At 45.1% G+C, this 25,482-nt stretch overlaps 1 protein-coding gene across 1 annotated transcript; it reads left to right on the forward strand.

The window, feature by feature from the left end:
• The first annotated feature begins 9,909 nt into the window (after window positions 1–9,909).
• On the forward strand, window positions 9,910–20,763 carry PTGER4 (prostaglandin E receptor 4). The gene is made up of 2 exons (XM_005432902.4): window positions 9,910–10,914; window positions 18,625–20,763. The coding sequence occupies exons 1-2, from the start codon at window positions 10,084–10,086 to the stop codon at window positions 19,216–19,218; spliced, it is 1,425 nt and encodes a 474-aa protein (XP_005432959.1). The 5' UTR covers window positions 9,910–10,083; the 3' UTR covers window positions 19,219–20,763.
• Window positions 20,764–25,482: the final 4,719 nt, after the last annotated feature.

Raw genomic sequence — 25,482 nt, forward strand, 5'->3', positions numbered from 1 at the left:
GGTGTCCCACAGCACTGCTATACTTGCACCTGTTCGGGTAGGTGCGGCTGAAGCATTACTGCAACGAGCATATTACAGATATACATGCAGGAAGAAATTATAAATAAGATAGCATAAACCTTTGAGATTTCCATAGGCCATTATAGTCCAACAAGAAACACGGCTCCTTAGCACTGTTTTCCTTTTTCTTTCTTGTCAGCATGTCTCAAGGAGTCTCCCGCAGCACAGAAATACTTGGTACAAAACTTGATACATGCTGAGCTACCATTTCTCTGAGAACTGCCCGATCATTTCCAGGATTACAAAACACATCATGCGTGTGAAAGTCATTTTATCGAAGAAAAGATGGGAAGTACACAGACACTTCACTAACTGCACTAAAACAAACACTCCTAAAGTACAATCCTTCACATGACATGGTGGCCGCTTCAGTCTTCTTTCTCTCTTCCTCCTCAGATTAGGCAAGGACTGCAGCCACTCTGCTTCCAAAATCCATCCTCAAGTTCTTAAATAATTCTTCCAGCTGGAACCAAATAAAACCACAGAACAACAACAACTGACCACCTGTGAAGCACTGTAGAGCACTTTAAGTTTTTTCAAGCTACAGAACTAGGAAAGAATCATTGTAGAGTTCCTTGAAAATGTTCAGACCTCAGCAACCAACAACCTTTCTAAAATTAATATTAGGCTCAGCAGCACTGCACAAGATATCACAAGCCTGCATGATCACAGGTTAATTACTCATACTCAGTGTGATTTGAGCTTTCATCACAATACCAAAACTGTTACAGCTGCATACAGTAGCTGTAGCAACTGAATGTTTAGTCAAGATTACTTACATTATCTACATGTCTCATCTGAAATGTGCACACATGTAAAATTCAGCTACAATTTAGCAAAATACACACTGAAATTATATAGAAAAGACCAGCAACAATGCCAAGGTACATAAACCAAGGTTTGTCTTGTGAAAAGTTACGATTCCTGTTGACATGTGGAAGTCCAGGCTGTTGCAATCAAAAGGCGTGTTTGCAAGTCTAACATTTATAATTACACAAACATTCCCCCACCCTTAATGTCAAACACACTGAATGCCTTTTTGACAGTGGGAGGCTTACCAGCTGGTGAAGAAAACAGTATCAGGCATTCAGTTTGTATGATATTTAAAACTATTATCTACCTACATTTCTAAAGAGTAAGTTCATTTTTGTTCCAATCTGCCACTCTACCACAGCCAGATGTTATAAAATATGGATAGGATATATAAGTACCAGACGTACATATGAAGATTCACTTACAAACTGGTCAAAAATAATACTAAGCTAATACATAACTTTAATAAATGGTGAACTGTTTATTACAGAATGCAGTGGTTCAAAGTTTAGTTATGCCTAATTAAATTATATTAATTGCTAACACATACATTCTACATCTGTAACAAGCTTACAGTCTCAATCAATCAGACCTTAGCCCTTTGCAAACTGCTTACTAGTGAAACGGTGTAAAGTTCATACTAAATATATTACATCCACTGCAAATTGATCTGTCTCCTCCAGATAAAGCTACTTCCACTTTGGAAGGCAACAGGATCAATGCAGGGGATGGGCAAGTAACAATTCTTGCAGTGACCCTTTGTGTGACTTTGGAAAAGCTGCCCTGGGTTCCTCCACCTTCCTTTGTCCATCTCATGTTTAGACAACAGCAATCTTGGATAGTACTCAGGCCTGGAATCATCCCACATATAGTGAGACACCTAACCAAAGTGCCTGCCTTAAGAGATTAATTGCCTAGGCTTCTCGTATAATCAGTGGAGAGTGTGACATAAATCTTCTACTGATCCATATAAAAGCTTTTCAGTATTCCTTCGATCATGTAGAATATGAGTTTAAAAATGGCATCAAGGTAATTGCTTAAACACGTATTGCTCAAAAATAAAGAATTTAGATACATTATTCATCCCTGATGTAGTCTGGGGTTTTTTTTTCCAATAAATAGAAAGCAATAATGTATCATTTCTGAAAGTAAATTCAAAATTTGAAGAGGGGGAGAAAGGCTGTAACACAGGGTGATATGGCTAGATTTGACTTACAGGACTACCTGGCTCAGACATATATTGGGAAAAAAAAAAAAGTTAAAGAAGATCCATGCACCACAGAGAAAACTCCGAGTGATAGTAATGCCAAGATCAAACTAACCATGGAAACATTTCCATGGACATGATTGACACTAACCATATTCACAGGTTTCATAAAGGAGTACTGTTTTCTGGGGGTTTTTCCAACCCCCAGAGCAAATAATACGGATGTTCAAAATTAAAATATGCAGTGTAGTACTGATTATATTAAGACTTCTGACTAAAATGAATAAAATGATATGTATTAGTTGCTGTTATTTACTACTCAGTTAGGTGGTTTAACAGTGGCTGTGTTGAAAGTTTCACATGCCAGCTGCCAGATCCACAGAGGTCCAAATGGGCCTGAAGTATAGACCCATATCTAGTTTCCCTCGTGGGGTTCTCAGCACACGCCATGCCCTTTCTTTCCATGATCACTGGATCAGACTACTCTTTCTAGAAATGAGGTAAAAAGCCTAATATCCATGAGGAGCTGAAATGCTGCTTTGAATGGAAACAAGTTCTGAGTAATAGAGCTTCACTGAACAATGGCAACAGAACAGCTGTGGATCCGCACATCCCTTCTGCCATCCTTCCAAAGGTTCTGTGGTCATTGCACTCCCACATGTTCTCACATCAGAAGAGCGTCTCTGCACTTCAGGACTGACAGCCACAGGCACATGACTGGCAGTACTGCTCCCTGACGACTGATTTACAACAAGGTACTGGAGGAGAACTCAGAAAGAGCATCCCCCTAGTCACCACACACTATCGGTATAGCAGAGAGCAGATGCAGGCGGGTTCTGTCATGACAATCCACAAACATATTCTCTTTAACATCAGCTGCTGTAGCAGCAGGTACAGTGGCAGAAGGAAGGGTGATAGATACCAGCACTCGCAGCACCACTTCCAACCTTCCACCAGGCTTCAAGTGGTGTGCATTCTCAACTACCACAGCTAAGACAGCCTTGCCCTGAAGAGCTAAAACCAGGCACAATTGCATTAGTAGAGATCTCAAAACAATTTTTAAGCAACTATAAACAAGCTGTATACTCTTCAACTGGAGTGATTCTAAGCATTTGCCACAAAAAAATGTTTCATGTTGTATCTACTTTACTAGGTGACAAATGAAGTCAAGTAGCTCTCAAGCATCAGGCTGATAATGCAACTCTCCTCAGTCTAAGCAAACTGCATTAATTCTTGAAGGGCAAATGAAGCGCTTGGTAGCAGGACAGAAATGGGAGTACTGTTGAATTTGGCTGCCTTTTCCAGTTCCAGCCTAAGAACATACCGTAGCCTAACAGTATGTTTCAGCATTTGTTAATTTGATGAGGTCAGCCTGTTGCTATTGCCCTATCTCAAATAAAAGGAAATGGGAATCATCAAATTACCTTTCCTGATCATTCCTTCAATACACCTAGCTTCCTAGAGGACAAACTACCCTCTGCTGGAACAGCAGAGAATTTACAGGCAGGAAAACTTTTCCTTAAAAACTTCTTGCAGACCTTCCCAAAAGCACTCAGCTGCAAATACAGTTTTGTCATTTGCTGCAGGCTTCCTAAAAGCTGGCGTTTATTCCAACGATTTTGCAGCCAGTGTCCTCTTAGTGAAAGGTAACTGACTCATCACCTAATGCACAAGTCATTCCCACAAAATTAGCCTTTTTTCAACAAGCTTAAGTAGATTTTCCTAAGAACTAAGCTGCTGATTTACAGATAGTATCCAGTATCCTTGTTACTTTGTATTCTTTTTCTTGCTCCTGGAATCTCCCAGAATTCAAGACTTAAAGTGATATAGCTCCCCAAATGCAAGATTTGATTACATACAGTAGTTACATAGTGTACAAAAACTTTCTGAATACTTGCCATAGCAAGCATTTATAAAAAGGAAAAATCTTTCCCAAAGAACCCAGCCTCAGCATTTATTAAGAGACTTCTTCCACCAGCCAATAAACGACCCATTGCACTGCACTACTAATTGTTAATCCACCCTGACAGCTGGAAACACTTTGAAACCCAGCCCCATAGTGGGCAGGACGGTACAAGAAGAAACTTCTATTAAACTTTCGGCTGATCATAACTTATATCTAGCCTCAAATCACATGCCCAAGCCAGCCTTCATGCTGCAAAGGTAGCATACAGCCCCAGCATGTGCTACAAAGGATTCTGCCCTCTTTCCAAAGATGGTCCAGGTAACTTGAAGAAAACAAATTTCACTTCAAAATTACTGAAAATCTTGCAGTGCTTCACCACGATATAAACAGGTAACATAATTTATACAGAGGCAGTAAATTTTCTAGAGAAACTTCAGTTTATTTTACAAGGAGGTGTTGGGGGAAAAAAAAAAAAACAAAAAAAACAACAACCAAACCGCCAACCAACAAAGCCAAGTATAACAATATAAAAAGGAATCCTACAAAATCATATCATGAGTTAAGTGACTTCCGTGACTTAATCTGGCTGCAAAAATCACCAGTCCAGCAATTTCATCACAGGTGCCTTTCGTACACTGCTTTCAACACCTGATAAAAGTTTCAGCTTTCAAACAGAAATGCACAGCTTCAGTTCTTTCTTCAAAGATACAGAGTATAGCTGTTTAACACACTCCCAGGTCCCCTTATCACACCTCAATAAAAAACAGAAGAAAGCCTGCCACTTTGTTAAAATTTCTGGCACACAGATACCATCACAGAATTACAGTCAGGATCCTTGGGAAGAGCCTTCAGTCTTCAGATCTTTCACGGAAAAGCTATAGAACAGCGAGGCTTGAGTAAGACCAGCCAGAGAACTGCTTCCAGGGCAATGCTGGCTTGTTTCTGCTTCCACCACAGCCATCATTTGCCATACCTTGTCACAACAAAATGGCCCACCACACACAGCTGACTGCGGAAAGCTAAAACAACACAAAAATTTCCAATTAGTAATATTTACAAAGTATACTCTGAAGTTCCCTGTAAAACCAATCCAGCACGTGTTCCAAAAATATATTAGTTTACTTCAGTAAAGATGACACAGTTTGTGCCCAAGAGGAATTTAATTCATTTTTATTTAATTTTAATTAAATTTTAATTTTCAATTTAATTAAACTTTCATTTTCATTTTAATTTAATTTTAACTCATTTAGTCTTTTTTCTACGTAAGGTCTGACTTAGCTGCCTATTTGTAATTCAACAGGTATGACCTGAAATAGCTACAATTACTTTAAGGACTCTAAAATAAGAAAATAGTTGGACAGCTAATTATTAGTGCTCTTCTATGAACTTCCCTTTTATGCTGTTGGCCTCTGCAATGCAAGAATGAACTGCCAAACTTAAAAAAAAAACAGAAAGATTCAGAAAAAATGGTATAAGCGACAGCTGAGAAAGAAGCTAACTTAATCTATACTGTTCCAAAGAAACGGATTGAAAAACAAAAAAAGTATTTTAACTGTTAATGCAGACTTCATAACTGCATTAAAATCGCTATACAGTGACAAATGTTATTACAGAGAAAAAGGGTCATTCGGTGTACTATAAAGATTATCAGCATCATTTAAACAGGCAAAAAGCCCCAAACTTCAGCAGCACATGACAGTGGAGTAAATTATAGACCTGTGTTTTTTTGGCACAGTAGTGTCCTACTGGAGTGCAGAGGTGCCTTGCACGCCAGCACACCCTGAGATCCCCTGGCAGTGGCAGTTTTGCAGCTCTCTCCTAGAAAGTAATGCAGCAAAAGAAGGGCAAGGGGACCTGAGCACTGCTCTCACTCCCCAGAGAATTCCCCCACCCAGGGAAATCCCCCATTCAGCAACAATCTTTATCAGGTGCCACAACAGAAATGTGCCAGAAATCCTAGTAATGTTACCAGTCATACTAGTAATAATCAGAACTCCTAAAATAAATTTAATACTGTTACTATCTGTGATGATTTTATAGGAAAATATGTGGGCAGGAAAATATTACGTGGTTTAAAATATATTTTTTTTTATCTACTTACAATGCTATTTCTATTCAAGTTACATTACAGAATTCCCCACTTCCTTTTAAACATTTTTGCAACCTACTCCTGTTGTATTTTTTTCTTTTCTAATGGTTAATTAAAGAAATACTATTATGTAACACCTAGTTCAGTCTGTTTCCATTCTCTATTAATAATGATTGTATTCTGGCATACAGACTTTAATCTAATGGTTGTTTTTTTTTTTCCTGAAAAACTTTTATGTGTCAAAAGCATGACAGCTGAACAAAAATGAAGCAACAAAAAAGCATCAAGAAAGTTTTCCCACAGCCAAATTTCCCATCAAAGCAGACAGGCTGACAAACTGTTGAGTAAGTCAAGAATGTTACTGAGCTTCAGATATTTAATGGGAGTTTAACACGTAGTAAGTTTTTTCAGACGTGCAGCACATTAACAGCAGTCCAAAATTTCCCGAGTTGGCTCTGTATCCACTTCTACAGCCCACCAAACACATAGCTCCTGTAGAAGCACCTCCAGAAAACATCCATCAATTCATATGCCTACATGGGCATTTTGCTATTAAAATTGCAGTTACATACAGCAAGGAGACCTCTGTGTAGTTTATTTGTCTATATTCCAGCTGGCCCTGAGCAATGCAGGTACAGTTTCGGAACCGGCAGCTGGCTAAAGGAGCTTTACAAGGGATATCACGTGGCTGCTGAGACATGCTGAATAAATACGAGCCTCTTACCACACCACAGAAGAAAAAAAAAAAAAAAAAAAAAAAAAGTCAAGTATTTTAATTTAAATCTTTCACCAACCTAGAAATATGACCACAGTTAGTTATACAGCTCAACTAATCAAGCTATCAAAATAGTAGCTGACTCATGTATTTCAGAATTAATCTTCTAACAACATTAAAATCAGAAAACATTCACTTTGAGGCAAGAAGTTTATCTCAATTGTTTTCAGTGTCCATGTTTTCTAATCTAGTATTTTTAAAATGAACTGATTATTTTTTTCCATACATGATTATCACTCCAAAGTTGTCATTTTTTCTTTGTATTTTGACTTCTCACCTAAGCAGTTTTCACACAAAGAGAAGTTCTTTGGTGGTTACTCAATGCTAGGATCTGTGACATTTCCGCTATGACAGCGTGACTATTCATGTTGCAAGTGGAATTTCTTCAGTATTTCAGTTCCACTTTAAAGTCTCTCTTTTGCTCTGAAGACTAAGGCTTTTGTGTGATTATGCTTTTCATCTTGACTAGAAGCCTTCAAAGGAAAACTCCCAGAAGTTACTAATAACCCTAAAAGTTTTACACAACGGGTAGATACAGTAACCTCACATGCAACCTGTCCCACAATTCTGAGACTGACTTCTGTCATATTCTCTAATTAAAGAACTAACACTGGTTTACAAAACTCATCTTACTATCCTTACATTCAAAACTGTACTTTTTTCCTTCTTCATTGATTTTCCTGGCCTCCCTGCATTTTTAATTAGCTTTTTAGATGCATCCATTGCATCTTACAGAATGAAAAACAGCATTCACTGTTTCACATACACAGACATGTATATGTATGCACAGAAGGACCTGAGCACCCCGAACGATAGACTGAGGCTTCTGAAGACACACAGTCTGTTACGAGATGGCCGAAATGGTAAGACTGGATCTACAGGTAAGAAAAAAAATGAGAAAAAAAAAGGCAGCAAATAACTTCCTCTGCCCTAAGACATTAAAAACCTTTGCATCACTTCAGGGAAGCAAGGTAATTCTTTTCCCATCCTAGTAATGACTGCTTCACCTGTCTTAACTTAATCCCACATTAGGGCCTCTAGTACCAGAGCACCAAAGCCTCAGTGTAGGAAAGGAGGACTGTTGAGAAAGCAAGTGCAACCACACCGCTGAATTCAGGGCTGGCTCTGGACCTGGGTCAGGTTTCCTGGAACTGCTGGAAAAACTGTTTAAAGGTAAGAAAAAACCACCTTTGTGCTGTGCCTTCTTTTGAAAGTATTTTGAAGTGCTTATAATTTGCTTCCGACAATTACGCAAACCTAATTCAGCTACCCCTATTCCCACGTGAAGCTTTGTGCTGGTGACGGAACGATTTCCCAATTTTGTAAAAGATAAAGAACTGTCAATACCAGCCAACCATTAAAAAAAAAAAAAATTAAAAAAGTTAATTTTCTCTGAGACCACACCGCCACCACTACTGCCATTTCTTTGCCTCTATGTGCACTGTTTCAAAACCATTTTTTCTAAAACTGAATTTTAATTTTCAAAGAATACACTGAAAAGCTGATCAAATAAAGTCACTTTTTTCTTCACGTCTGTTCATACCGCATTGAAAATTCACTCGTCATTCTCTTTTCCACAGTACATGCTTGCTCTCTCATACATTTTGTTCTGTCAGTGCTTTTGCTGCCAGTATATCCTATTGCTGTGACTTTACCAACCGCTAGTAAGGCCTCAGGTATCGCTGCCACAGGCTTAAAAGAGAGAGGGGGGAGGACGGTGAGGGTATAGAAGATCGGGCTTCTATACTACATGTTGCTTTGACATCAGAGAAGAGGTTCCTCTAAAGCACACTGATGCCATGCTTCAGGGCGCAGGTTTTGCGTCCTTTGTAGCAGCTGCCGTCACCTAACGCACAGCACAGGGCGTCAGGGCGGCGGGACCCGCTGTCCGACCCGTCACGGCGGCGTGATGCTTCACCCCTGACCCCCCAGCACAAACTCCCACGCGTGTACCTGTGGCGGCGGCAGGGTTTGCACGTATTTATGGACGAGGGACCCCATCGCCGCCACCGCCGCCACCGCCGCACGGGTGACAGCTACCGCCCGGGAAAAAGCGCCCGCTGTCCCTCCGCCAGCCCCGCCGCAGACCCAGCCGTCGTGGTGAGACTTTGCCGGCAAGTCCCTTCCGATTCACGCACGGCTGTCGCACACTCGCGACAGCACGGGCCCTCGGCACGTGGCGACGCACGCCGCCCCGCGCTCGGGGGCCGCAGCCGCGGGGGCACCGCCGGGGCCGCCGGACGCCGAGCGGCCGCGCACCGCCCTGCTGCACCTGCGCCCGCCTCCGCCACGCACGGCCCGGCCGCCGCCGCCGCGCCAGCCGCCAGCCCCCGCGAGCGCCGCCGTGCGCGGGGCCCGGCCCCCCCGGCGCTGCGCGCTCGACCGTGGCGGGGCCGCCCGGCAAACGCGGCTCCCGCAGGGCGCCCGCCCGCCGCGCTGCCCGTGCGGGGAAGGCGAGCGCGGCTCCCGCTGCCGTCTGTCGCTACCGAGTGGCCAGCGAGTGGGCAGGTGCCGCCGGTCCCCGCACGCCCCCGCCCCTCCCGCTGCCCCCCCCCCTCCCCTCCCCTCCCCGGCGGCAGCCCCGGGCGGAGGTGCCCGCGCCCGGCCCCGCGCAACCTGCCCTCCGCGGCGCGGCCAATGGGGCGAGGGGGCGGGGAGGAGCGGCGGGGCTGCACGCGCCGCCCCCGCCCTCCGCGGCGAAACTCGGCGGGAGCGCCGCGGGGAGTTAGACGGCGCCCGCGCCCCGCACCGCACCGCCCGCGGCCGGCCGGAGGGGATGAGCGGCGGGCACCGCGCTCCGGCACCTTCCCGCGCCGCCCCCGCGGGCACCTGGCGCCGCCGCCCGCTCGCCCAGGGCCGCCCCAGCGCCGCGCTGAGCCCTCCCCGGCGCCCGTGCGCCGGGCGGTGACCGGCTGCGCCGCGCTCGGCTCCGCGCTCGGGCCGCCCCGCTCCCGCTGCCGCTCCCGCTGCCGCTGCCGGCCGGACGCAGCGCCGCGCTCTGCGCGGGGAGAGGCAGCGCCGCTCCCCGCCCGCTGCCGGACGGCACCCCGCTTCGGGTCCTTTTTAGGACTTCTTTTTTTAACTAAAACGCACAGGTTTTATTTTTTTTTTAACTTCCCCCTCATTTGAATTTTTATTTCCACGCTAGGCTACCCGCCCCCTTCCCTACTCCGCGTTTCCTTTGCGGACCCGCTCTTGCCTTTGCTTGACTCCGCAGCGGCAGCGTGGGCATCATGTCCTTCAACCCCACCATCATGCCACCTGCGAACAGCTCCGCCAACGGGACCGCCAGTGGGGCCGAGGGCGGGAAGCCCCCCACCATCCCCACCATTATGTTCATCTTCGGCGTGGTGGGCAACCTCATAGCTATCGTGGTGCTCTGCAAGTCCAGGAAGGAGCAGAAGGAGACCACTTTCTACACGCTGGTGTGCGGGCTGGCGGTCACCGATCTCTTGGGGACTTGCCTGGTGAGTCCGGTCACTATTGCCACTTACCTGCAGAACCGCTGGCCAGGAGGACCGGCGCTGTGTGAGTACAGCTCCTTCATCCTCCTCTTCTTTGGACTCTCTGGCCTCAGCATTATCTGTGCCATGTCTATAGAAAGGTACCTGGCCATCAACCATGCCTATTTCTACAACCATTATGTAGACAAGAAGCTAGCAGGGCTCACGCTGTTTGCCATCTATGCTTCCAACGTGCTGTTCTGCGCCCTCCCCAGCATGGGGCTCGGCAAATCTACCTTGCAGTACCCTTACACCTGGTGCTTCATAGACTGGCGAGCGAAGGAGGCCACCCATGCAGCATATTCCTACATGTATGCTGGCTTCAGCTCCTTCCTTATCATGGTCACCGTGATCTGCAACATCCTGGTGTGTGTAGCCCTCATTCGTATGCACCGCCAGTTCATGCGACGCACATCCTTGGGGACAGACACCACCTCCAGCCGTTTATCTGACTTTCGCAGACGCCGGAGCTTCCGCCGAATGGCTGGAGCAGAGATCCAGATGGTTATTCTTCTCATTGCCACTTCCCTGGTGGTGGTCATCTGCTCCATTCCTCTGGTGGTGAGTAAAGTTGTGCAACCCTTCTTTTTGATCACCCGCACCACTGAGCCTTTTCTGCTCCTAGTCTGTGCTTGTAGGACAGAGTCCTGTTCAGCTGGTGCTGCAAACTGTTACAGTAACTTAGAGGCTGTTAGCATACATGCATGGTGAGACAAAGTTGTGTGGATCTGTATTCACAAGTAAAGAAACGTGCGTATCCCACGTCCTGGGCTCCTTTGGTTGGTTAAAATACAGCGCCAAAAATTCTCAGTAATTTTTCCACTGTTGGACTGGAATCCACACAGCAAAAAAAATCTTACAGAGAGCTAAAGGCACTTTAAAGTTCACTCCCAAAATTAATTTGTGATGAGTGAGGTTTGGGTCTGGTCTGCATTTCTGCATGTTTATTGTGTTTTAAAAGTGTGCACACTGTTGCTGAAGGGTACAGTGGTCCTTGGTGCACAGAAGGAGGACAGAGCTCTGTTCACTTTACGCGAGCAGCACGCAGAGTGCTTCACACGCCAGACCTGAGCTGAGCTTCCCCTCCTGAGGGATCCACCCACCATCTCTGGGGTAGATCTCGCAGACATCCCCACAGCAGCTTCCCGCTGTGGGAGGAGTAAACTCCGTGGAACCATGTGTTGGTGTAATGCCCAGTTAAATGGGAGTTGGAGGAACCTGGCCCTCGTAAACCTAGAGGTCATACCGAAATGTCAACATTACCACAAACCATTTGCTAATTTTCTGAAATGGCTGATACAATTAGTGTCATTACATTGAACGTGCAGGATCCACTTATTTCTCTTCCTCCACCTTATCTCCAAGGAAGACAAAAAAAACCCAACCCATGAGCTGGAGGCTCAGTTCTTGCTTGCCGCCCACCATAATAAGGCTTGGCAAACTTCTCTCCTCTGGCTTGGAGACGTTAAACAAATAGCTGGCTCGCCTTATTCGCCACCTTCCAAAACACAGCGAAGGGAGCCAAGCAGTGGTTGTCAGACAGAAAGTGGTTTTAGGAGGATTGTTTTAAGGGGGTTTATGCTCCGTAGGGTGATACCCCTGTTGCAGAGGGGCTACAACATGTGCAAAATACAGCTGGCCAGCTGGGGATGCAAAACAAATAGTGGGTACCATGGTGAGGAAGTTTGCAGAAGTACGTGTGAACAGGACTCGAGATGTCAGCGAGTCCGTCCCCCTGCTTCAGAGGTGCTGTAATCACAAGGGTTGGGCCAGTTTTGCCGCATTACTTACATAAACTGGAGCCAGTGAAGTGTGGCTGTGCTGGAGCACCAGCACCCCAGCTGTCGCCGAAGGCCCTCTCCCATCCTTCAGCGCTGTCATTTTGTGTTGTGCCGTGGCATGACCAGCACGATGCCAAGCGTTCATTGCTTGACATCTGAAGGAAGAGGAGAGGTGCTGTCACAGCTGCATGCAGGGTGTCTGGGAGGTGCACATGTGTTCAATGGAGTGCACAACCTGCCCTGCGGTCCAGCTCTGGGAGCTGCAGGGGTAGGCTGGCTTGCCGAATCAGGGACCTGGGAGGCATCAGGTCATGCAGTGGCCAAAACCCTGACAGTACTGTGGGTTATCAGTACATAATTTGATTAATCTAGTATTAAATCAGCTACTTTACAAAAGAACAGTATTGCCTTTTCAAGAGATGCTAGTAAGTGCAGAGAGTACCTTCTAGGAAATGAACACAGTGTTGGATGTACGTAACGTGGTGGACTTCAGCAGTTTCAGAAAGAAGACAAACCTTATCCTGTGAAGGAGCTTCTAGAAGGCTGAGAAGTCTGAATATAAAATGCAGAATGAAATTGTTCATATACATTTGGACCTGGGCAGTCTTTTACAGAATATACAAAAAAAAAAAAATCCCCCCCAAAAAAAAAAAACCAAAAAAACCAAACGGGGAGTGGGGGGGGAGGAATCAAGAATCAAGAGGGAGGGATTACCAGAAAGGGAACTGGAGGATTGTTGACAATTAAAACTAATGAACCTGGGTGCGGCGAAAGGTTTATTACTTAAACAGTAGCTATTGAAAAACTTGTATATAGCAGAAGGTATGTGAAAGTGCAGGTGCTGATGTTGTGTAGCTCTCTCAGACCTTGATTTCACTACTTACAAGGGCACAAGTTACCTCGGGAGTGTTCATGAAAGTTAGATTTTCCCTGCTAAGGCAGCACATTTTTCCGTATCTAAAATGAGGTAAGAGACTGCCACTTCACTTAGAGGGATGACTAAGAGAAAAAGTAAGCTTTCTTAAAAAAATCCCTAACAAACAAATACACTCATCATCAGTGTGGTTGAATTTCTTCATTGTTATACAGCTTTATAAATCATTTGCCTCCCCCTGCGGGACCGTACATGCTGCTTTGTGCCATGATGTACTGCAGTGTATGCCACTGTATTAAGACCTCTGATTATATAGACTGAGGTTAAGAACCGAGGGAGAAACTCAGAGAAGCAACATCTTTATGCTATAAATCCCTAGAAAGAGCCAGCAGCAGAGACAAATAAATCACTAACACGGACTTTGGAGGAGTTCTAGGGGGCCCTCATCAAGCTTGTCTGTAACAGGGCAGCCTGACAGTCATCAAGAACATGCAAGTGGTAAGGTGGTGGTGGTGGCGGCATGATTCAGATACACAAATCAGGCTCAGAGGGTGCTTTGTGACTTAAGTTTTCTGACGAGCTGACTACCTACTGATGATTTCAGCTGAATAAACCATCACTTCAGTCAAAGCAAAGCAACTTCTGAAAGAGAGACTTAAACCTCTAACATTTCAGAATGAACACTTTCACAACATAATAAAACAGCAGACAGAGGCAGTCTGGAAGCCTACATTTATTAGGGTTTGACAAAAAAATATTAATGTCTTTAAATATTAAATGGCCCTGAAATAATAACCAAAGGCTTGTCTTGATTTAAAATGTGTTTAAAGAACAGCAAGCTGAGTCACAGACAACAGCAGTTTTTAATAACGAGATGCCTCAGCACTCAGTTTACAAGTAGGATTGTTTAGTGTCTTAATGATTTATTCATAAAATCAGCAAAATTTTACACTGACAAGTGCTGTAACAAAATGATGGGGGATTGTGCAGAATACCGAATGAACTTGACAGAACTGAAGGCTGATCAAAAAACTTGAATGAAAAACATCAGTGAAAGGAAACTTTTGATATAACCTGATGTGTTCTCAATAAGCGGAAAGTGATGTGAAGGACATGAAGAAGAATCAGACAAAAATTTAAAAGTTAAGTAAGATACCTAAATTATATGCTGACTCTTGTCTGCAGTCCACACCGGTTATCTTATCTTTTAAAATACTGTGAGTTTTTAGGAAATAGAATTGGATAGAGTTAAAATTAGGGAATAAGTTATATTAGGAGGCATTTTGTCAAGAATAGAGTAGGAATTTTTATCCAGCCTTTTAAAAGAAACACAACAACTAGCTCTTTCAAGCATAAGTAGGCACACACTACTCAAAGTCTGTAATTCACTCCAGCAGCCTGTCAGATAGTCTTGTGATTTTAAAGTGCATGATCATTTTCTGATCCTGACCACTGCACATTGTTGTTAAATTATGGTAAAGTGGAAAATAAAATACAGTGTTTCAGGGTGTACATCTGGTTGATTGCACAAAATAATCAGGACTTTCCAACTTAATATTTAATAGAGCTAGAAGTTTGGATTTTCTTTTGGCTTGGTTGGTTTTGACTTTTCTCTTTAAGTATCGGGCATTGTCTGCAGCCAGCAGTGATGTAGCAGACGTGATTTTTGAGCAATGGAGTGGACACCAAGCAGACACCAAGGCCTTGAAGGGCAAAGGTTACTGGCTTGTAGAGCTGAAAAACCTGTTCCTGCTTACTACCATACAGTTTTTAAATTTATCCTGTCAGTATGTGGGGAGATTTTGAGGGCAGGTAGAAGCTATGAAGACAATTACCAGCGTGACTGTAACTGTACAAGTCACTTCATAGTACTTCATAGGATTAGAAATCATGATTTGCATCTGTAGTTAGTAAAAAGGAAAAGCAGCAAGCAGCATGCGGGACTGATCCTACAGGTACCTATCACTTGAGCATAGACTCAACATACCTTGGAGCTATGTGCTTCTTAACACAATTGCAAACAAACTGCTAGTACTTTGAAGGTACTTTGCCTGAATTCTACAGCTAAAAAGCTAATATACAAAACACATTCTTTTGACATTTGAAATTTTTCTAGTTTGCTTCTTTCTTTAATTAGGATCTTAAATTGCTCAATTTCAAGCATCAGATTAGCTAATTCTGTGGCGGGTGCCACTTAACTTGGCACTTAAGGTGCAAGGCAATACCCTTTATCATGCTAACTCCTGCAGCGGAAGACTCATAGCCAAAACAGGATACATCTCTTGCCGTTCTTGTAGATGATGCATTAGGAAATGCTGTTTCACCAGTAGGTGAAGAAATTATAAAACTGACATTCCAACACAGATTAAGTTTTACTTCACTGTGATTAAGATGTAGTCAATTCCAGCAACAGGTCCAAATTAATAAAGGCATTTGACATGCGGGGGGGGGGGGGGGGGGGCTTCTAATGAAAGACATGGGACCTTTCTGGGAAGTAGAAACAGTTAAGTACAGTTGAGAGTTTTCACTAAATATGTCTGGTTTGTGAATCTTTAACCTATATGTGCCTCCTATCTGTCACAAGGAAATAAAGAGGACAGAAATAACATAAAGCAAGCTTCACTGTACAATTAGTGATTGTCCTTTTCAGCCACAGAGTTAGCACTTAGACGCTTTTGTCTTCCCATGAAGCTTGCCAGGTAGACAGAGAAAGGTGAAATAGGTACCTCAATTTCATATGCTGCTTATCAAAAGAACAATCCTGCTATTAAATCACTGAGGTGTAACAATAGCTCCAAGTTTAAAAGAAAAAAAAAAAAAAAAAAGTCATGTCTCCAAAATTGGACTGTGTACTCCAGCTATTTTCAAAGTGTGCCTGCTGGTTTTGCGCTCTGAGTGAGTTTATCAGCAAATACCCCTCCCTGTCACACCTCTAATCCTCCCGGTAATGACTGTATGTAGTTCCACGAGCTGCTAGAAGGCCACCCCTCCCTCCACCTTGTCCTTTGAACTCGTGGCTCTCGGGGCACCTGCCTGTGCAGCGGTGCGGGTCAGGCACCTGCGCTGCTGTCCTGCGTGGGGAAGCCTCGGCGCTGAGGGAGAACAGGAGCCTTTGGGAAGAGACGTCGGCGTGGCACAGGATGATCCCCCGGGGAAAGCTGACCTTTGTCGGCTTCTATATTTGACCTTTGTATGTTCGTACATGTGACCTTTTTTCACTGTGGAAGGGAAAGATACCTCACGCCAACACTCAGGCGAACAGATGTCCACCGACGCCAGGCGACGGGTCGCGCCAGCTTTATTTTTCAGCCTCCCAGGTCCGGGGACGCTGGACGGCGCGTTTCGGGCTCAGCGCCGGGGTGGTGCGTAGCGACCCTGCCTTGCGCGGCCGGGCACAGGGACCCGCGGCGCCCGACCCCTCCCACGAGTGGCCGCCCCGGCGGGCGGTGGCGGCTGCGGGGCGCCTGCGCCACCTGGCGGAGCGCTGCGGGATGGCGCCTCGGGACGGGCGGGGCTCGCCGCGACACCCCGGGCCGCCGTGGCGGGTGGGTGCAATCGGTGGGTACCCGCCGCGCTGGAGGTGTTTAAAAATTTTGGCCTCTGGAGGGGCCTAATTAAAGAACTGGCGCAGGCAGTGACACGTGGAGTCACGTAGTGAGGGACATCAGGCAGGAGGCTGATACAAAGCAAGTAACGGAAATCCTTGAAGCAAGTAAAGATTTATAAAAGAAAAACCCATAAAAATAAGTTCCGCACGCATAGGAATGCTCTTTGAAGTACTCGGTTTGCACATTTCGCTTAAGAGAAAAATAAGGTCAGTAAATTAGCTGTCAGAAAGGCATCCATGGTGTTCATCCACGATGTTAGAAATCATCAGGAAAGCAACCGAGAATAAAACCTGGATCATTATCTTGCTGCATAAATTCAAGGCTTTCCCATGTTTTGAATTCCGTGGGCAGGTTTTGTTACCTGTAAACCTACAGAAAAGTGCTGAGAAAGAAAACGTAGGCAGTCGTCTCTGACAGTCAGGTAGAGAGAGGCTGTATGTATAGTTCTTCCAGAGAGGGACTCTGCATCATTTCAATGTAGTTCATTGATAGCTTTGGAGCACGCTCAGCCTCTGGATTCTGGCAAGCCAAATGCCATCACATTGCCCTGCTGCAGGAAAATTTCTCCAAACAAACAGAATTGTAAAATTTTTCGCCAGACTTGGACAGCTTCACGTGTGGAACTTCTAATAAAAATGACTTAAGAGGGCTGTTTGGCTCAACTATTTAGATGCTCATTTGCCTTCTTGTCTGTAACCTCCTAGCATGGCGAGACAATTCATTTCAGAAGTCAGACGAGATTTTAAAATCCTCATTATTTTGCTACTAGATTTTTACTGCATCAGATAAGAAGATCCCTTAATTAAGGGATTTATTTTCAGTTACCTTAAGGAATCTGAAGAAAACAGCATCTTCCATTATCAATTCTGTTCAGTGGCTTTCCTAGGCCTCCCTATAATTGGATGCCATGTGGGTCTTGCTAAAACGGGGAACAGCTGTTTGAGACTGATCAACATAACAAACATATGATTCCATCCTCCTTACTGACACTGGAAAAAAATTACATCAAAGAATTGGGCTATGCCTTACTCACAGCTGTATTTACAAAAGCGCTTCTAAACCAGGAGATGGCCTAGGTTACTGCTTTTTTTTTGGATTCAAAGGAAGAAGCTGGAGAAGACATTTCTGTGTAGAAGACAGGATCCTTTAGTGTTACATTTTATGCATAATAAACTAAAATTGCTAATTAAATAGTTACTTCATGGAGCAGCTTCAACATCTTAAATTCTTGACCACTTCATGAATATTTTTATGCTTTTGTAAGTAGAACCAAAATGCTGGCTCATGTAGGAGAGCAAAGCACTCCAGTCCAGTGCTGCAATCTCATCACTGACCTGTTAAAAATCTCCTAGCTGCGGGACTTTTCCTTTTTTGGGGGGTTTGGTTTTTTTTGTTTGTTTGTTTGTTTTTAAATAATAATTCTGGTTTTCCAAACTATCCTGCAGCAAGCAAGTAGTTGAGGGTATACAAACAATTCCAGTAAGGACAGGTGCCAGGAAAATGCATTTCTAAACTTGGGAATTGACAGCTCTGGACTTGTTTCCAAAGCCTGGTATACTTGGATTATAACCTGTGTTTCAGTTTGTTTCTAAACAAACAATTATTAACCTTCACTAGAGAAACTGATTGTCCAGGTCTTCTCAGTCAGGGTGGCCTAAGGCTTAGGGTATCAGGATGTAGGTCTACGTCTTTGCTTCCGAGTTCTATCAGGAAAAAAGGAATTTTTAAAAATATCAGCCAAAAGTTGGAGGTTCAAGGATTCATTATGAGGGGAAGGAGAAAGAAAGAGCCGTTCCTTTCCTATCTGTAACAAAGAAGGCCAATTTACAGCAGATTCTGGGTTTTTTTGCTGTTTCCAAAAATAAACTCAGGGCTGCCAATCTGAGATGCATGGCTTTGCCGGCCTCTTTTCTTGTCATAGCTTGCAGTAGCAAATCTAGATCTCTGGTTTGAAATGTAAACATCTGCTGATGTAATTGTGTTTCTTATCCCCCATCTCCTTGGGCAGGTCCGTGTCTTTGTGAACCAGCTGTACCAGCCGGAATCGGTGAAGGATGTGGGGCAGAACCCTGACCTGCAAGCCATCCGCATTGCCTCGGTGAATCCCATTTTGGACCCATGGGTCTACATCCTCCTTCGCAAGACTGTGCTCAGCAAAGCCATCGAGAAGATCAAATGCCTCTTCTGCCGCATCGGAGGGGCTCGAAGGCAGCACTCAGGGGGCAATTTCAACTGCGTGGACGGCCGCAGGACCTCCTCTGCCATGTCAAGCCAGTCACCCTCCTTCATCTCCCGTGAGCTGCGGGAGATCAGCAGCACCTCTCAAACGCTGCTCTATCCTCCCGAGTTAAGCGAAAGCAGCATCAAGGGCCGTGTGCTGCTTCCAGGCCCCAGTGCCAGCTTGGCTCAGTCCGACACCACCTCCGTAAGGACACTGCGCAGCTCGGAGACTTCAGACTCTTCGCAGGGGCAGGACTCTGAGAACGTCTTCCTGGTGAATGAAATCAGGTCTGGTGGCGGGACCAGCTCTGCATCCAAGGGCAGCCCTCTGCAGGTCACCTTTCCCACAGAGACACTGAATTTGTCAGAGAAGTGTATATAGATGGCCATGAAAGGCATCAACCCTGGGGATACTTCCTGGTACATTGGAAAAACTGGTGCAATAGATAGGTGTTCTGCCTATTCAAGGGGAGAGGGGTTCAGCTGTGCTCCAAAGGGCTATTTTTCTCTTGCCATGTGATGGGTACGTTTCTTTTAAGACTACTGAGGACTGTGTGGAACCGACGCTGCACTGGGGCCCTGCCATCAGAAACGGTATGAGGAAAGTCTAGTGGGGCTGGGAACATAAATTGCTTTGTCTTGTTCTGGGACACAGGAGAGCTCCTTGGCCTCTGGAAATAGAAAGACCCATCACTTTCTTTTTTTCTTTCTTTCCCTTCCCAAATCTGGTAGAACTGTGTTTTCTCTTCCCATGGTTGCTCAGCTATCAAGAGTTTAAGCTTCTGGTACTAAAGCTGAACGTGAGGCAGCTGCTAGGAACTGGACATAGCTACTCTGAGAGCTGCCTGGGGCAGGATTTTAAAGTGTCTCACTAAAGCATGAAAATGTGAATTTTTACCGTTGTATATATATCAGGATTGAAAGTATTTAAAAGTCTATTCTTCTCTATGAGAAGGTCTTTTATTAATACAAGGTATATAGAAACAATTGCCAGCCTTCTCCTCCCCTAGTATTGCCTGCTGATAAGACGTTCTTGGTTCAGATTTGTTCATGCTAGAGTCACAGCTGATGAGGTAATTCTCTAGCCGAGCATACATAAGCACTTTCTGAGTGAAATGGGAATATATGCGCTATTAAAACAGAAAAAGAAAACACATCCTTTCAGTTCAGAATATTACTTTTCAGTATATGTACATATTAAAAAAGCCAGATTTTATTTATGTGCTGAGAATGTTTCTCTGTATAACACATCTGCGCCTCTCCGAGTACTTTGGCCCACAGTCTGCACACACTTAGGCACACATTTAACATCGCCCATCAGAGTAGTCCCTTTGCTGCCTCCTTACATGTAAAGTTAAGGATGTATAGAAGTGCTTTCAGTATCGGGGCCTAAAACTTTCAACCCCTGATTAATAGTCTTAATATTCACTTTAGTTAAAGCATCACTGGTGTAATAAAGGTATTTTTGCATAACATTTATCATTTTACTTTAAATAGTAAATAGAATTTTATGACTGTGTAGTCTGATACTCCATCAAATAAATGTACAAAACCACGGAAGCAGAATCTTCATTTAAAAGTATAGGTTATACAGAACCATATCCTGGCCTTAAACCCCTTGAAAATCATTTGTTCCTAGAGTTTTAGTGGCACACACATGACCAAAACCAGCTGTTAACCACTAACGAAAAGGAGTTTGGTGTTTTATGTTGTAAGGGTTAGATCCTGTTCCAGAAACACTGTTTATCGAAATAATTCTATACAGATATTTGGAGGATGTTTTGTCAAATACTGTTATGCTGCTTAAAGTGTTTTCATGTGAATGCTTTATTGTAATGAAAATTGAGCCTTATGTTGATATGTTTAAGCAGTTGTACTGACCAAAGTAATTCTGGAGATCACAATTAAATGGAAATGTTCTGCTTGATCTCAGATGTTTTTGAGTCTGCCATTCGGTGCCAGCTCCTAACCATAGTAAATCTCCCATCTTGGAATGCTTTTTGCTCAGCTACTGTCAAAGCATACTTTGTCCTGTAAGTTTCCAAAACACCATGATCACCATCAGCAAGAGGCAGCCATCATCAAGTGTCCCCACAAGCACTGACACAGAGCCATGAAAACTGTTTATGCAGACACAGAAACACGGTGGGGTAGCTCGCATGACTGAGTGCTGCAATGGATGGCTACAGACTGTTCGGAAGGGATAGGCAAGTAGAGGCAGAGGCATAGCGCTGTGTGAGGTGAATGATGGTGACAGTAGGGTTCAGTGCTTATCAGTAAGAACCAGAAGGAAATCCTGGAAGACTGGAAGTCAGGCAGCGTCATGCCCGTCTACAAGAAGGGCAGGAAGGAGGATCCAGGCAGCTACAGGCCTGCCAGCCTGACCTCGGTGCCAGGGATGGTTATGGAGCAGATCATCCTGGGTGCCATCACACAGCACATGCAGGACAGCCAGGGGATCAGGCCCAGAGCACGGGTTTGTGAAAGGCAGGTCCTGCTTGATGAACCTGATCTCCTTCTATCACAAGATGACCCGCCTAGTGGATGAGGGAAAGGCTGTGGATGTTGCCTACCTGGGCCTTAGCAGAGCCTCTGACGCCATCTCCCACAGCATTCTCCTGGAGACACTGGCTGCTCGTGGCCTGGACAGGTGCACTCTGCGCCGGGTATAAAGCTGGCTGGCTGGCCGAGCCCCGAGCGTGGTGGGGGATGGAGTTACATCCAGCTGGCGAGGGGTCACCAGTGGTGTTCCGCAGGGCTCCGTGCTGGGGCCGGTTCTGTTTAATAGCTTTATCGACAGCCTGTACGAGGGGATGGAGTGTCCCCTCAGTGAGTTCAGAGGTGACCCCCAGCTGGGGGGAGCGTTGATCTGCAGGAGGGCAGGAGGCTCTGCAGGGGCGTCTGGGCAGGCTGGAGCGATGGGCCCAGGCCAGTTGTGTGAGGTTCAACCAGGCTCAGTGCCGGGTCCTGCCCGTGGGTCACACCAGCCCCCGCAGCGCTGCGGGCTGGGGGCAGGGGGCTGGGAACTGCCTGGGGGGAAAGGGCCTGGGGGGGCTGGTCGGCAGCCGGCTGGGCATGAGCCCCCCGTGTGCCCAGGTGGCCAAGGAGGCCAGCAGCACCCTGGCTGGTGCCGGGAACAGCGTGGCCAGCAGGGCCAGGGCAGTGCTGTCCCCCTGCACTGGGCACTGGCGAGGCCGCCCCTCGACTCCTGTGTTTGGTTTTGGGTCCCTCACTGCACTGAGGTGCTGGAGCGTGTCCAGAGAAGGGCAGTGCAGCTGGTGAAGGGTCTGGAGCGCAAGTCTTACAAGGAGCAGCTGAAGGAACTGGGGTTGTTTAGTCTGGCGAAGAGGAGATTCAGGGGGACCTTCTGGCTCTCTACAACTTCCTAAAATGAGGCTGTAGGCAGGTGTGGGTAAGTTTCTTCTCCCAGACAGCTAGTGACAGGACATAAGGAAATGGCTTCAAGTTACACTGGGGGAGGTTTAGACTGGACATTAGGAAAAATTTTGTCACTGAGAGGGTGCTAAAGAGTTGGAACAGGCTGCCCAGGGAAATGGTGGTGGAATCACCATCCCTGGAGGTGTTTAAAAAACGTGTAGATGTGGTGCTTAGGGACATGGTTTAGTGGTGGACTTGGCAGTCCTGGGTTAACGGTTGGACTTTACAATCTCAAAGGTCTTTTCCAACCTAAAAGATTCTATGATACAATTCTATAACACAAACAAAAATCAAATACATTTTCCTTTAACAGGAGGAGCTGAGATTATTTGCCTTGATACATGTAGAAAGTGAAGCTAAATCTCTACACAAATAGTTGCAGCAGAAGCCACTTTTGCACCAGTTAAGCTGGAGAAGAGTATTAGTCAAGTTCCTACTGCAGCTAGAGACGAAGGTCTGCCTGAATTCTTTGCAATTAAACCACTTAACCATGATCTGTTGCTTACCAGTGACCAACAAATAGAATACACCCATCATACTTCCCAAGGCAGGAAATATACCCAGCAGAGCAGGAAGGTGGGACTGCCACCTGTGGACACACCACCTGTACCAACACTGTACCACACCTCTGCAGCTGGCCCAAAGCAGCACACCTATGTTATCGGTACTGTGCGCAATGGCAGAATATCAACAGTGTACAGTAAGTATTTAAATAAGCAAGGGCTTATTATTATTTATTGGTTTCTCATTTGATTTATTATTTCACTAATACTATTTTATTATTATTCATCATTACTGACGAGAAATATGTATGGTCTGGAAGATCTTTAAGCAAGAACAGACCTTCTTAAGTAGCTTTGCTACGATAAGCCCGGGGTGTTCCTCCTGCCCGCTGCATTGCTGGTGTGTACAGTGGACTGGACTGACAGCACACATCATCAACACTAACTCCCTTGGTAATGAACCCAAGGATTCCCAACCAGCCCACAGATTACAAGTCTGCTGAGCAATACTGGAATTGCCAGCCACAACCCAGTGGCAGTGCACAAAGGCAGAATGGGAGCACCTCTACTGCCTAGTTGCAAACACAGATAGGGTGTTCAGAAGTAGCCTGGCTAAAAGGACTGGGCAAAGTGTGGCTTTTTTTAGGGTGACAGTTATGTCTCCTTACCTGTCCAACAGTCCCACTCAGCTTTGGCACCCTCATCCACACTGACCATAAACACATTGTCTTCCTCAGCTTCCCTGAGAACAATAAATCTCATAAAATTAAGCTACAAGTTTGTAGAGATTAATCTGTCACATGGAAGATAAAAGTTTATCTTCCTGCTATGTATTATGAATAGTTCCTATACATTCAAAAGGGCTTCCCTTCTCACACATAAAAGCTCCCTTCCATTTCCAGCCCTGAGAGACCCATACACCCCTGAAACAGCCTGTCTTCCACACCTGCATGCACCCTCCCATCGTCTGTGTTCACAGAAAATGCACAGATTTGCCATTCAACAATTTCTCATACCAAAACTGTATCTCTCAAACTCCATTCTGCTAGTCCTGTGACTGGCAGTCCTGCTGCCTCATTTCCAGCAGTCTGTCCTGCCCACAGGTCCCAGCCCACCGCTTCACAGAACGCTTTCCATCCAGAGATACTGCTAGACCTCCCACCTATACCATGCCCCAAACCCCAGCCCTAACTCAATTTAAGGCCTTGTTCTGTGGCCCAGCTTGAAGGATCTACCCACCACAGGCAGGACAACAGCCAGCATCTGTACGAGACAGTGGCTTCTATGAAAATTTGTAGATTAATTTGAATCTCTGATCAATAATATAAATTAGCATTACGATCAGGCCCAGGTTTAGGGTGCAGGGTGTACTGAGAGAGGACTTGGACTGTAAGGGTGGGCTGTAGGATCCTGTTTTAAATCAAGCTTATACATCTCTGCTGTCTGCAACACTAGGACTGCCTAACCCACACTGGTGTGCTACAGACGCAATGCCAAAGCACTAAAACGAATGTGATGCACTATCTTCAGACAGCACCAGCCATCATCCTAACCAAGAACATTCCTACTAAATTTTTTACTTCTACTCCTAGACACAACTGCAAATCTATTCTTCCTAAGGGAGACGTACTACTACAGCTAGTAAATACCACCACATCTTTCCACACCTAGGCCTTGTCCTAGACTTGCCAGCTTTACTGGATGCGGAAACCAACTGAAGTCTAAAACACCTGCTTCCTGAACCCAAACGGTCAACTCGTTCCCCACGTCTGATCTTTCCCCTTGATCATTTACCCTGTACAAACCCTACAAGCTCCTACAGTTGCAGCTCTTAGAAAATCAGCCCTCAAAACCAGGGCAGCACATCTGGCGTGACCGAACTATCATAAGCTGCTCCTGCTTCTAAACTAGACCTCTCTGGAAATACCACTGGCCAAGGACTCCTGTCTACTTAAGAAGTTACCATGATACCAACCTACAATAAACACACGGTGTCCACAACCTGACAAAAAAACAAGCCCACATGCTTCTGCTTTCCTGTGCCCCAGCCCTAACTACACATATTGTAGTTTTACAGCCATTATATGAGCTTAAAATAAAAGAGCACCTGCCCTCAACATTAGCCTTTGCCTCCTTCACCTTGGTTTTAGGATCTGGGGGGCATTTACCTCGTATGACCAGCCAAGTTCCCAACGTTACGCTCTACTCTTGATCCCCAACACCAACAGATATTCAGACAACTATCTGGAACTACAGTAAACTGTTACATTGGCTGTTTTCCCCTCCATAACTACTTTTAAAATCCTATTTCTTGAGGTGCTATTTCTACCTTCTAGTGTCATCAGAAAGGATTTATTCTCTCTCAGTACAATTTATGTTTGAATTTTTAAAAGATACTTTATCTCTGTTTGTAAGAGTGGAATTTATCTGCCCTCTTTCAGCATTTGAAGTTAACTGCCAGTCAGTCACCTTCAGTTTCCTTGTACTCAACAGAAATTAGGCACCTTGGGAGGCTGATACAGCTCATCTTAAGACATTTACCTAACACAAGGCACATGAATGGCCCTCTGAGGCTGTGTATCTTTTTCCACTGGATATAAAGAGATTCAAAGGTGGAAAAAAAGTATTTGAATATTTAACCATAGATTTTAAATTAAGCAAAATTAATCCACCTAACCAACTGTTGTTGAGATTTCCACTTTAAC

The sequence above is a fragment of the Falco cherrug genome, chromosome Z (genome assembly GCF_023634085.1).
Source record: "Falco cherrug isolate bFalChe1 chromosome Z, bFalChe1.pri, whole genome shotgun sequence".
Classification (NCBI taxonomy): domain Eukaryota; kingdom Metazoa; phylum Chordata; class Aves; order Falconiformes; family Falconidae; genus Falco; species Falco cherrug.

Excerpts from the sequence above, each read along its gene's own strand:
- PTGER4 (XM_005432902.4), top strand. The coding sequence starts at position 10,084 with ATGTCCTTCAACCCCACCATCATGCCACCTGCGAACAGCTCCGCCAAC. Across the intron at positions 10,915-18,624 it reads TCTGCTCCATTCCTCTGGTG|GTCCGTGTCTTTGTGAACCA; the intron begins GTGAGTAAAGTT and ends CTCCTTGGGCAG.